Here is a 14,549-nt window from a genome sequence, read left to right as displayed (position 1 = left end):
CCCACCCAGTAGTAGCAGCCAGTGGCAGGGCTATTATAGTGGGTCTGAATGGCTTATACTCTGCATTGTTTCCTGTCCTTTGAGCTGGAACACCACGTGTTCGCACAACATGGTCCTGCTTTTACAAAGCTGTTGCTCCTAAAGCAACTTCCATTTTGAGCAGATTTCAATCAATCAATGTAATAAGGTTTACAGTGCCTTGAGAAAGTATTCAAACCCCTTGACTTGTTCCACATTGTTGTGTTAAAGCCTGAATTCAAAATGTATTCAATTAATTCTTTATCACCCATCTACACACAATACCACATAATGAGAAAGTGAAAACATGTTTTTTAGAAGTGTTTGAAAATGTATGAAAAAAGAAATACAGAAATATCAAATGTAGGTACTCAACCCAGAGTCAATACTTTGTAGAACCACCTTTAGCAGTGATTACTGCTGTGAGTCTTTCTGGGTAGGTCTCTAAGAGCTTTCCACACCTGGATTGTGCAACATTTGCCCATTATTCTTTTCAAAATGTCTATTAATTGGTGGATGTCATTGTAAACAGCTTTCGTACGCTCTTTTTTACTACAAAAAACATAGACGTGACATTTTCACATAATTTGTTGATGTTGGGGTGGTGATGGAGATTACATTTCCTTTAAAGATTACAAGCATACCCATAACATGATCCAGCCACCACTATGCTTGAAAAATATGGAGAGCAGTACTCAGTAATGTGTTGTATTTGGATTTGTCCCAAACATAACACTTTGTATTTAGAACAAAAAGTAAATTGCTTAGCCATATTTTTAGCAGTATTACTTTAGTGCCATTTTGCAAACAGGGTGCATGTTTTGGATAATTTTTTATTCTGTACGGGCTTCCTTTTCACTCAGTCAATTAGGTTGGTATTGTGGAGTAACTACAACGTTGTTGATCCATCCTCAGTTCTCTAATCACAGCCATTAAACTTCGTAACCGTTTTAGTCACCATTGGGCTCATGGTGAAATCCCAGAGTGGTTACCTTCCTCTCCGGCAACTGAGTTAGGAAGGACGCCTGTATCTTTGAAGTGGCTGGGTGTATTGATACACCATCCAAAGTGTAATTAATAACTTCACCATGCTCAAAAGGGATATTCAATGTCTGCTTTTTTTTTCTTTTTTTTAACACATCTACTGTACCAATAGGTGTCCTTTTTTGCGAGGCATTGGAAAAACCTACCTGGTCTGTGGTTGAAATTCACTGCTCGACTGAGGTACCTTACAGATAATTGTATGTGTGGGGTAGAGATGAGGTAGTCATCCAAAAATCATGTTAAACACCATTATTGCCCACAGAGTGAGTCCATGCAACTTAAGCACATTTTTATAATTATTATTATTTAGGTTTGCCATAAATGATGGTGTATTGTGTGTAAACAAGTGACAAAAAATCTCAATTTAATCTATATAAACTCAGGCTGTAACACAACAAAATGTGGATGAAGGGGTGTGAATACTTTCTGAAGGCACTATAGCCTTTTAAAAACGCAGGCACTGTCTTTGACTCATTCATGTTATGGGAATACTGACTAGAAATGTGTGGAGGGACAGTCAAGTGCTTGTGGATTCAGCAGCAAAATGACTTGAAAAATGTTGACTTAGCCGTGATTCACCACTGAACAAAAGTTACCAAAACAAAGTGATCTACCTAATGAGTCATACTGTTAATTAATAAGGTGGATAGAAATACAGACATTACACAAATAGACACACCACCATAACAAAACAGGTCTCCGGATTACTAGTTTAATAATCCAACATCAACAACAACAACCTCACCTCAGGCTGAAAATATCAGGTTCTCAGTGACAGCAGAAAACAACCATTAAAGCATATTACCTTGAGAAGAGGCCTGGGATCAGACGCAGCAGGGCTCGCGGGCCAAAGGATTGTGCTGCGATTGTTGCAGTCGAGTGCCTGGCAAACACACCAACATATAGAGACTGGTGTAACTTTCTCCACTGACTCACTCACTAACAGAGCTGTGCCTCATGTGGCATGGGTGTGTGAGTGGAGGCTTGTGGGGGAATGGGGGATGGGAGGGTCAGCGACATGGGATGTTTGTTGGGATAAAGTGGGAGGCAGATAGGGAGGTTGTAGGCTTTTAGCAGTGTGGAAAGCCCTGAGCGCACACAGCACATATTCTCTCTGTGCTGAATAAGCTGATTGACTGCAGCAGCCGGTAAAAAGGAAGTGACGCCTGCTCAGGAAGAAGCTCATTGGCTGGCACCCATTCAAGAAGAAAGGCTGGCCCGCCAGTAGAGAGACAGCACCATGCCGATTGATGTTTTCTCACAGGAAACAAAAGCTCAAAGGGAATTCAATGCCAATTGCCACCCAAGTAATTGCAAAGATTTTGCACCTGTAAGAATTGAGAAATATGTGGATGTCTGAGTATAAGACAAACTCATATGGAGTTCACAGTAAATGTTTATCTTGAGGGTGATGAAATGTGTCAGTTATTTACAGAGAATCAATTCAACTAACAAACATTTCAGGCCCAACAAAGAACTCACAAGCATTGAAAGAAAATGGATCCGAGTTGATAATATTGGAACTGGGCCAAGGAATGCTGCGTAAATTGATTAACTAATAGTTCAGTCATCATTGTGATGACTTGTAGTTGTTAAACAAGTACAGGTGATGATAACTCATTGCTAATTTTTCAACAGGAAACAACAATAAACTTACCCATGTGTTAAAATGTAAATTGACCAGGGAGGAAACTTGGATTCCAGGGATAGCAGGATACTGAATGGCTGATGGGTCGGTCCTAATGACCAAAGGATAAAAATATGTTTCAGACTAAATATCCTCCACTCATCACAATTATCTTCCTTTTTACTTAGGTCATGGCCCATTTCAAATGTACAGTATAGCAGATTGTAGAAGAATCACAGTAGGCCTACTACTTCTACAGCAGTAGATTGTAGTACTAGTATACAGTTGAAGTCGGACGTTTACATACACCTTAGCCAAATAAATGTAAACTCAGGTTGACACAATTCCTGACATTTAATCCTAGTAAACATTCCCTGTCTAGGTCAGTTAGGATCACCAATTTATTTTAAGAATGTAAAATGTCAGAATAACAGTAGAGAGAATGATTTATTTCAGCTTTTATTTCTTTCATCACATTCCCAGTGAGTCAGAAGTTTACATACACTCAATTAGTATTTGGTGGCATTGCCTTTAAATTGTTTAACTTGGGTCAAACGTTTTGGGTAGCCTTCTACAAGCTTCCCACAATAAGTTGGGTGAATTTTGGCACATTCCTCCTGACAGAGCTGGTGTAACTGAGTTAGGTTTTTAGGCCTCCTTGCTCGCATACACTTTTTCAGTTCTGCTCACAAATTGTCTATAGAATTGAGGTCAGGGCTTTGTTATAGCCACTCCAATACCTTGACTTTGTTGTCCTTAAAGCCATTTTGCCACAACTTTGGAAGTATGCTTGGGGTCATTGTCCATTTGGAAGACCCATTTGCGACCAAGCTTTAACTTCCTGACTGATGTCTTGAGATGTTGTTTCAATATACCCCAAAAAAATTCCTGCCTCATGATGCCATCTATTTTGTGAAGTGCACCTGTCCTTCCTGCAGCAAAGCTTAATAACAAACTTGTATGCCATCTGTAAATACAAATAGAATTATTTAATTACGAGCCATGTTGTTTAAGCCACAGACAAAGCCAGCAACCTTCCAACTAGCCATGATTGGCTGAGATAATGAGTGGGCTGGACATGCCGAGAGAGGAGTTCGCATTGGTCTGCCATATAGAAGGCTTCTGTCTATTTGAGCTTGTCAGTCTGTGTTGTTAATCCTGTCGAACACTGATTTTTTTTAAATGTAGTGTGTAGTGGAGCTGCATAAGTTTTGCTCTCCACTTTCTGGAGGATCAAGTTATGAAATTGGTGGAATTAGAGTATAATAGCTAGATAGAGGTGTTTTCTCCATGTCTCCGGATTATATCTTCAAACTAAGGGCAACCGTGGTATGGCATTCCTGACAGGGAGATGCGTCCATCATGCATGATGATGTATACAGGTCAGTTAGCTAGCTTCATTTTCAGATATTACACGTTTCTAATTTTGACAGAAAGTTGTTTAATTTCAAGCTAAAGTGTACTGTTAGCTAGCTAGCTGACATTAGCTGCTGGCTCCCTAGCTGACGTTACTATTTGTTTCCCAGAGTCGTTTGCTTTTCTAGTTGGAGCCTAATGTTAGCTAGCTAACATTGAACCTGGTTGGTTAGCTCCCAGCACTGTGGCATTGTTGGCACTGTTCATTGTTGTTTAACTAGCGAACGTTAGCTGGCTGTCTCCTTACCTAACGTTACGTGTGTACACCACCTGTTGAATATGGCCGGTGTCAGTTAACGTCTGCAAAAAAAAGCATAATCAAATTGTTGCCAGCTGAGCTGGTTAGGCTGTTTTCATGTTATCCAGATGTAAACAAATTGTCAGCCAGAGCGCCATGTGTGCACTCCGAGGGCAAAACGAGATGGGTGGGGCTTAAGCTTAAGAGGGTGTGAACGATGCTGAATGGGTGTAGACAAAGAGCTCTTCACTAGATACCAAAACATTCAAAGGCCATTTTCTCAAAAGTGAGTTTACAAGTTGATCAACTTTCAAAGAAGAATTATTTTCCCATTGTTCCTCAAATGCAGTGTATGATATACCATTTTGTAGCTCTGAGTCTCTACTTTTATCCAATGTAAAAATCACCATTTCAAATTTTGCTACATAAGACCGAATCCGAATCCAGTCACAGAGTTGCAAAGAAAAACCCATATCTCAGACTGGCCAATAAACACAATGGGCAAAAGAACACAGACACTGGACAGGGGGACTCTGTCTAGAAGCCCAGCATCCCTGAGTCGCCTCTTCACTGTTGACATTGAGACTGGTGTTTTGCTGGTACTATTTAATGAAGCTGCCAGTTGAGGACTTGAGGCGTCTGTTTCTCAAACTAGACACTAATGTACTTGTCCTCTTGCTCAGTTGTGCACCGGGGCCTCCCACTCCTCTTTCTATTCTGGTTAGAGCCAGTTTGCGCTGTTCTGTGAAGGAAGTAGTACACAGCGTTATACAAGATCTTCAGTTTCTCACATGAAATAGCCTTAATTTCTCAGAACAAGAAATAGACTGACGAGTTTCAGAAGAAAGTTCTTTGTTTCTGGTCATTTTGAGCCTATACTCTAACCCACAAATGCTGATGCTCCAGATACTCAACTAGTCTAAAGGCCAGTTTTATTGCTTATTTAAAAAAGAACAACAGTTTTCGGCTGTGCTAACATAATTTTAAAAAGGGTTTTCTAATGATGAATGGGCCTTTTAAAATTATAAACTTGGATGAGCTAACACAACGTGCCAGTGGAACACAGGTGTGATGTTTGCTGATAATGGGCCTCTGTACGCATATGTAGATATTCCATTTAAAAATAAAATCTGCCGTTTCCAACTACAATAGTCATTTACAACATTAACAAGGTCTACACTGTATTTCTGATGAATTTGCTGTTATTTTAATGAGTAGTGTATATTCAACGGTAGTGTATATTTTTTTAAAGGTAAATTACTACACACCTTTATAGGGTTAGTGTTCCCGCACGGCCATATCTCCATGTTACAGTGCTGGTTTAGACAGATGGAACACACAGGCCGCCACCTTTATCTAAACATCATACTGTTACCATGGCTACTCCATGGATTTTCAGTCTGACTAAAAAAGACGCAATAGTCTCTGCAAGCCAGAATGTTGAATAAAATTATTTTTACACTTACTTTACCGGATCTACATGCTGTTGGTTCTTTTGGCAGCAAAAGGTAGAGATAGAGTATCCGCAGGAGAGTGTTTCCTACCCAACTTTTTGCGGCGCCGGTAGGTTCTGTCGTTTGTATTTTCTCTTGACACATTGCATGTCATGCACAATATGTAAACCATAGTCAAATGTAACCAAACCTGGTCTACCGAAGCATATTTCCTCGCAATTACCTGAAAGTGTTTGCTGTTTGGTCTGCGGTTCAGCTCTGCCATATTGTGCAAGTGTTTGTCACATGCGAATTTCATCAATATTGAAAATAAAATCCGGAAATACAAACTGATCATTGCGATTTTAGCATGTAAATCTTGGTAGAGAAAAAAAAAAGTGGGATGCATGCCAGCAAAGCCACTACACAACAACACATTAATTGCACTATAACGGTGACAAACATTGCCCACAAACTGTTAGGGCCTAAATAAAGCTGTCCCAACAGCAGAGACCCAACATCTTACCACTGCTACACCTGGCTTTCAGCGGAGCCTTATCTGGCAGCAAAACTGTTCATTCAGCCTTATTTACTGCCTTTAAAAAAACATAGCTGACATGACTGACTTGCTTAAACTAATGTGGTTTTCACTGACTATGGAGATGTACAAACTGTGGAATAAGGGGATGACAAGCGGATTAGAGGCAATCTGTAATTTCGATTAAGACATTAATGAGCGAGCGACGACGGACGTAGTCAATATAACTATTTGTTCAGCACTTTTGAAATGTACAGCGACAGAGTTCAGAACATGGGCCGTTCTTACAGTGTACTCCCTGTACAACAAGTCAGAACCGTAGGATAAATAAAGGGGGCATATAAACAGAAAATGAAAGCTCTTACAATATTCGATGATCACATTTCACTAAAAACAGGTTAAAGGCTACATGTGCACCACCAAGTTAGAACAGTAGGTGAAATTAAGAGGTGAAAATAGACCAAATTATTAGGGTGAGGCACATTGAATGCCGTTTGGGTCTTTGAGTGTCAAAAAAGATTCGTTAAAAAAGGTTTTAATTTGACACGTCAAATAACAATTATATTATAGAATGTTTTGTGTGCTGATATCATAACCGCCATCGATAAAAGACATTACTGTGCAGCCGTCTTCATCGACCTGGCCAAGGCTTTCGACTCTGTCAATCACCATATTCTTATCGGCAGACTCAATAGCCTCAGTTTTTCTAATGACTGCCTTGCCTGGTTCACCAACTACTTTGCAGACAGAGTTCAGTGTGTCAAATCGGAGGGCATGTTGTCCGGTCCTCTGGCAGTCTCTATGGGGGTACCACAGGGTTCAATTCTCGGGCCGACTCTTTTCTCTGTATACATCAATGATGTTGCTCTTGCTGCGGGCGATTCCCTGATCCACCTCTACGCAGACGACACCATTCTGTATACTTCCGGCCCTTCCCTGGACACTGTGCTATCTAACCTCCAAACGAGCTTCAATGCCATACAACACTCCTTCCGTGGCCTCCAACTGCTCTTAAACGCTAGTAAAACCAAATGCATGCTTTTCAACCGTTCGCTGCCTGCACACGCACGCCCGACTAGCATCACCACCCTGGACGGTTCCGACCTAGAATATGTGGACATCTATAAGTACCTAGGTGTCTGGCTAGACTGCAAACTCTCCTTCCAGACTCATATCAAACATCTCCAATCCAAAATCAAATCTAGAGTCGGCTTTCTATTCCGGAACAAAGCCTCCTTCACTCACGCCGCCAAACTTACCCTAGTAAAACTGACTATCCTACCGATCCTCGACTTCGGCGATGTCATCTACAAAATAGCTTCCAATACTCTACTCAGCAAACTGGATGCAGTTTATCACAGTGCCATCCGTTTTGTTACTAAAGCACCTTATACGACCCACCACTGCGACCTGTATGCCCTAGTCGGCTGGCCCTCGCTACATGTTCGTCGTCAGACCCACTGGCTCCAGGTCATCTACAAGGCTATGCTAGGTAAAGTGCCGCCTTATCTCAGTTCACTGGTCACGATGGCTACACCCACCCATAGCACGCGCTCCAGCAGGTGTATCTCACTGATCATCCCTAAAGCCAAAACCTCATTTGGACGCCTTTCCTTCCAGTTCTCTGCTGCCTGCGACTGGAACGAATTGCAAAAATCTCTGAAGTTGGAGACTTTTATCTCCCTCAACAACTTTAAAAATCTGCTATCCGAACAGCTAACCGATCGCTGCAGCTGTACATAGTCCATCTGTAAACTACCCACCCAATTTACCTACCTCACCCCCATACTGCTTTTATTTATTTACTTTTCTGCTCTTTTGCACACCAGTATCTGTTCTTGCACATGATCATCTGATGATTTATCACTCCAGTGTTAATCTGCTAAATTGTAATTATTCGATTTATTGCCTACCTCATGCCTTTTGCACACATTGTATATAGATTCTCTTTTTTCTACCATGTTATTGACTTGTCTATTGTTTACTCCATGTGTAACTCTGTGTTGTTGTCTGTTCACACTGCTATGCTTTATCTTGGCCAGGTCGCAGTTGCAAATGAGAACTTGTTCTCAACTAGCCTACCTGGTTAAATAAAGGTGAAAAAAAAATAAAATAAAAAAATAAAAATTGCACGTGCAAGCCAAGCACCACCACTACTATCAAAGCTGTACAAAACAAGTTAGCAAACAAGCACACACCGGCCACGAACGATGTGTTTACAATACATCGTTGGTGAAAATAGACCAAATTATTAGGGTGAGGCACATGGGCTACTAACAGCTTACTACACAACATACAGCATTACTTTCTAAGCTACAATATACATATCTCCCTTGCATATTAGATCATTTATGCAGCAGCATACAAGCATACAATTTTTGGACTCACCTTATGAAGGTGGCGCAGCCGGTCCTTTGTGGCAAATTTTGTCATCAAACGGTCATCAAAGTCTGGCATTCTCTGGATTTATGGTGGGAACTCTGGGGGGGGGGGGGGGGGGGGAAACACAGCCACTCCTTTGAATCGTTAGCGGTTGCTTTGCAATGTTTGCAGTTAGCCACTGATTCCTTCCAGACATAATTATTGTTGAAATTTTTCCAACTTGTGTAATCTTTATGTCCAATGGCCAATGAGCACTGATAAATTGTATCTATAATTTCTCTTCATTATTTCTCTTCATATGACAAGGATTAAAAGGATTTTCCAGTAGATTGTCGACTTGATCCACGATGAGGACTGCTAGCTAAGACTTTGAAGGTGAGATGATGACAAAAATGTGGGGCTCAAATCAGGTGGGGTTCTGCCCTGAATGACGACTCGTCACTGAAACTGATATACAGACAAGCCAGTGGAGGCTGCTGAGGGAAGGACGGCTCATAATAATGGCTGGAATCATTCCATTGACTCCATTTCAGCCATTATTATGAGCCAACCTTCCCTCAGCAGCCTCCACTGAGACCAGTTTACTGAAGGTCGGGTTGATAACAAAAATCGGCAGGTAAATTAAGTTGAAATGAAGTTTGTTCAACATTGTGACTTGTAATGGGACTGTTCGGGAATGCTGAGCCTTACATGCTGACCAAACCGCTCGCGCATTTGCGATCAGGACACGCAGGTTGAAATACCAAAACAAACTCTGAACCAATTATACACTGCTCAAAAAAATAAAGGGAACACTTAAACAACACAATGTAACTCCAAGTCAATCACACTTCTGTGAAATCAAACTGTCCACTTAGGAAGCAACACTGATTGACAATAAATTTCACATGCTGTTGTGCAAATGGAATAGACAAAAGGTGGAAATTATAGGCAACTAGCAAGACACCCCCCAAAACAGGAGTGATTCTGCAGGTGGTGACCACAGACCACTTCTCAGTTCCTATGCTTCCTGGCTGACGTTTTGGTCACTTTTGAATGCTGGCGGTGCTCTCACTCTAGTGGTAGCATGAGACGGAGTCTACAACCCACACAAGTGGCTCAGGTAGTGCAGTTCATCCAGGATGGCACATCAATGCAAACTGTGGCAAAAAGGTTTGCTGTGTCTGTCAGCGTAGTGTCCAGAGCATGCAGGCGCTACCAGGAGACAGGCCAGTACATCAGGAGACGTGGAGGAGGCCGTAGGAGGGCAACAACCCAGCAGCACGACCGCTACCTCCGCCTTTGTGCATGGAGGTGCACTGCCAGCGCCCTGCAAAATGACCTCCAGCAGGCCACTCTCCAAGTCTGGCCACGTAGATGCTCGCGAGCGTGTAAATATTTCACTCTGATAAGAGGCAGCCCCCACCTGTGCCAATTAGCCATCTAGCATGCTCCGAACACCTGTGTAAGCTAACTGTGGAAAAAATGTAGTTAGTCAACTGGCATGAAAGATATGTTTCGAAAACAATGAGACGTTTCCAAACGTTAAAACAGTGTTGGAATAGTAGTTTGTGGGAGACTAATGGCTAAAAACCCTACAGTACATAAGGAGAAGGGTTTTCAATAAGTAGCTATTCGAGCACAAGATGTAGGACTCCAACTGTTCACAGCACAACTCCAACTACAAGATCAGCGCTCACAGAGAAATCAAAGGGTGTGTTCTTAAATTCAATCTACAGTGTCAGAGTGGCTCAAAGCGTTGTCGTCTTTCTTTTCCCCAACGCAGTTAACCCAAAATCGCACCCCGTTATTCAGAGGGACGTCTCACTCACAGGCGATCAGCGCAGAGACCGTGACCTTCCAAGGTAAGGATGGAAAATGTAATATAACAATTAGCTACCTACCTTAATGCAGGCCTATTATTATCATCACGTTTGGTAACAATTGCCCATGTATTTATTTTCAGAGTTTCAATGAGTTGTCAATTTCTCAGAATTCTGCTGAATTCCCTCAATTGAAGGTTGCTTATTATTCATAATTTCTCAAATATTTATTAGCTAATTATTCAGTCGAATACGCTATGCTACAGCCATTGAATCGGTCTTTGAGCATTAAGGGACGTTAATGGCTAGCTCGGTCCACGACATTATGTTATTATATTTTTCAATCTTGAAATACAAGGGCAAATGTTGTTAATCAGTGACTGAAATTTCGCGCTACTTGGTATCCACTTCCGGACTTGGAGAGTGCCCCGTTATTGGGCGTGGTTTTTGCTTAACTGCGTTGGGGAAAAGCAAAACGCGTTCAGACCGCACACTGAACGCTCTGGCCAAGGTCACGCACCCAAGATAACTGGCTAACGTTGGTTAGCTACTTCCAGACACAAATGAGAGAACACCTCCCTCTGACTATTTTATTTGCCCTACTAGCAGAGCTGGTTAGCCTGTTTTCATGTTATCTAAAGCGTTGGTGACTAACTGTGCTGCTGGCAACAATTGATTTACGATTTTGCCGATGTTTACTGACGCTGAAAATAGTCAATGGGTGTTGAGCATTCTTAAATTCATCAGTTATTATGCGCTCTGGCACACAGACGAGTGTTCTGAAAACGGAGTAGATAGCCAGCTAATTTACCAGCGCACCCAAAATTGTCTTTACCCTAGGGGATTAAATAATCCTCTAAAATATTGTGGAACTACTGTGCGATAAAGAGATCACGCTTTTAGAAGCTGTAACGTAGTCTACTGCGGCGACACTGTCACAAAATCCACGCTCACCTTAACACTTATTGTTCGTCTTTGAACCCTCATTCACCGGAGTGGTATACTACGAAGCAAGCTAACGTTATATCTACTCAGGCGTTTCTAAAGCTAGTTAGCTTCACATTGCAGATCAGTCTTCATCTGTACTACAACCGTAGCTATTGCTCGTTTGCCTGCTGCTAACTCTAGCAGGTTTATAACTGCGCATATGTTGCACGTGTTTAGTTGAATGCCGAACTCTTCAATGAATACGACGCTGAACCATGCAGCCTGGTCTCATAGACTAAACGTAGCATAGTAAACTGAATCCGGGAACATATAATAGTGTATTATACAACAGGTGGGTTGTATATAAAACCGCATTCCAGCCGCTGTCTATTCCACAAGTTACCACCGGCTAAATCTATGACATTAAAATGCCTATTTACTCTGTTCCATCTGACTGCGGCAATCCACTGTCTCATCAGCCCAGCCAAGCAATTTATAAACTTAATCTCCACTATACAAAGCACCGCTAGACAATATCTCACATTTCTTTTAGACTAACATTTAGTTTTCAACAGCGGAAAGATTTGTATAAACCTTGCTGTCCGCCTCTCTGACATTTGCAACATTGTTTTAATATTCACATTTGATATCCAGCTGTCCCATAGTAATGAACGTGTCGAGACGAGATAGACAGGCAGGCAGCGTTTCTCATCCAGTCGAAATCATGAATCAACTGGCATTATTTTTATGGCTAGCGTTAGCCACCTAGTGAACGTTAGCTTTACCCACCTAGCTAATGTTAGCCACAATATATTGGAATTCGTAACATATATGTTTTGCAAATTCAAAACATATTGTACGAATTGCAATTACTAACATATTATATAAATTGCAATTCTTAACATGTCATGTGAATTGTAATACGTAACATAGCATATGAAATGGATGATGGATATTGTTGTGACATGAATACCTTTTAGGGCAATGACAATTATTTTATAAAATCAATTAAATACGTTTAACCTCTCTTGGGTACGTGAGACGTTAGCGTCCCACCTCTTCAACAGCCAGTGAAACTGCTGGGCGCCAAATTCAAATACAGAAATACTCATTATAAAAATTCAGAAAACAAAACATATTTTACATAGGTTTAAAGATGAACTTCTTGTGAATCCAACCACGGTGTCAGATTTTAAAATGCTTTACGGCGAAAGCATACCTTACGATTATTTGAGAACATAGCCCAGTAGACAAATCATTACAAAAAGTAACCAGCCAAGTAGAACAGTTACATAAGTCAGAAATACAGATAAAATTAATCCCTTACCTTTGATGATCTTCACATGGTTGCACTCCGCAGACATTCATTTACTCAATAAATGTTCCTTTTGTTCGATAAAGTCTCTTTATATCCAAAAAACTCAGTTTTGTTCGCACGTTTTCTTCAGTAATCCAGTCTCAAACGCAATCAAAACAGGCAGACAAAAAAAAATCCAAATTGTATCTGGAACGTTCATAGAAACATGTCAAACGATGTTTATATTCAATCCTCAGGTTGTTTTTAGCCTAAATAATCGATAATATTTCAACCGGACAATAACGTCGTCAATATAAAATGTAAACAAGAAAGGCACTCTCTCGGTTGTGCGCATGAAAAAGCTCCGTGACCCTTTAGGGTCCACTCGTTCAGACTGCTTACTTACTCATTTTTCAGAATACAAGACTGAAACAATTTCTAAAGACTGTTGACATCTAGTGGAAGGCATAGAAACTGCAATTTGAGTCCTAAATCAATGGATACTGTAATGGGATTGAATAGAAAACTACAAAACAAAACAAAAAACTACTTCCTGAATGGATTTTTCTCAGGTTTTCGCCTGCCAAATCAGTTCTATTATACTCACAGACACTATTTTAACAGTGTTGGAAACTTTAGAGTGTTTTCTATCCAAATCTACCAATTATATGCATATCATATCTTCTGGGCCCGAGAAGCCGACAGTTTAATTTGGGCATGCATTTCATCCAAAATTCCGAATGCTGCCCCCTACCCTAGAGAAGTTAAATGTTTACGTGATTAAATTAACCACGTAATAATTAACTTATTAGCAATCTTGGGGCACCACGGGAAAAGTTTGTTTAATGAACTACCGTTTCTCAAATTAACTCAAGAATATCAGAATATACCGTTATCATATTAGTCATCCATTAATTATTATTACCTCATATCAGTCTCAATATGAACGTCATTGACTTCAAGTCTGCACGAACCCTGGTCTGCATGATGACTCAGCGATACACAAATTGGCTTATTTATTTATTTATTTACTAACTAACTAAATAATCACACAGAATTACATAAAACACACACACAGGATAGATTAGACATTGATTACTAACAAAATACAATGAAAGTCCCTAGTGGAGTAACCCGATATGACGGCAATGAAAGGGGTGGGGAAAGAAAGAGCGGAAGAAGGAGAGACAAAGGAATTCAACTATCTTACATACAGTTGAATAATATGTTTATCGTAAATATGTATATTTAACACCCTAACAACCGCTCATTCAGATTTAGAAATGCAATGTACATATTTACGCTTACCATTTTCTGGTCTGGTAGAGTCTAACCATTTTACACATGTAGCCACAGCTCCACACTTTCTGGTCTAGTAGTTTTAAACCATTTGTGACGTCCAGCTTACTGTCCGTATACTGGTCTAATGTACATTTTGTTAGGAGTCCTTTTATAAGCACTCTGGAAAAAGGGGCTTTCCAACCTTTTGGCATAATGTCTGTGCTAACGTGGGCGTGGTTACTTTACATGAAAACAATTATCTAATTTAGAAGGCTAAAATCACAGTTCATCTTCTCACAAATAGTTTTATATTTAATCATATATCATTTTTACAACATTTAGATGTAACTCTGACATATACATTGTGAAAGCTCTTAAAGTTACAATGTTTCCGTTATAATGTCTTCAATGGTACCACAAAACAATAACTGATCTGACATGATTGTTCCCTCCTGACAATTTCTCACATTATTTATGTTAGAAATATTGTTTTAATGGCCAATCTTTTGATGTTAAAGTATTTAGGCCAGAGTCTCTCTCTACACA

General features: G+C 40.5%; 1 protein-coding gene across 7 annotated transcripts in view; it reads right to left on the bottom strand.

Moving 5' to 3' along the window:
• LOC129857880 (rho guanine nucleotide exchange factor 37-like) overlaps positions 1–11,683 on the bottom strand; it is a 70,262-nt gene extending 58,579 nt beyond the window's left edge. The window contains exons 1-5 of one of the 7 annotated variants that reach the window (XM_055926551.1): positions 11,453–11,683; positions 8,703–8,794; positions 4,353–4,405; positions 2,720–2,801; positions 1,868–2,390 (exon numbers count right to left, since the gene is read on the bottom strand). Coding sequence is in view for 2 of the 7 variants with exons in the window: in XM_055926550.1 (XP_055782525.1) it covers positions 1,868–1,945; positions 2,720–2,889 (248 nt within the window). In the remaining 5 variants the exon portion in view is untranslated. The other 6 variants (XM_055926554.1, XM_055926555.1, XM_055926552.1 and 3 more) reach the window with 6 other exon arrangements.
• Between the last annotated feature and the right edge of the window lie 2,866 nt (positions 11,684–14,549).

Source organism: Salvelinus fontinalis, chromosome 6, assembly GCF_029448725.1.
Source record: "Salvelinus fontinalis isolate EN_2023a chromosome 6, ASM2944872v1, whole genome shotgun sequence".
In the NCBI taxonomy this organism is placed as follows: domain Eukaryota; kingdom Metazoa; phylum Chordata; class Actinopteri; order Salmoniformes; family Salmonidae; genus Salvelinus; species Salvelinus fontinalis.
The sequence above is the reverse complement of the archived record's forward strand: the minus strand, read 5'-3'. Positions and strand labels throughout refer to the sequence as shown.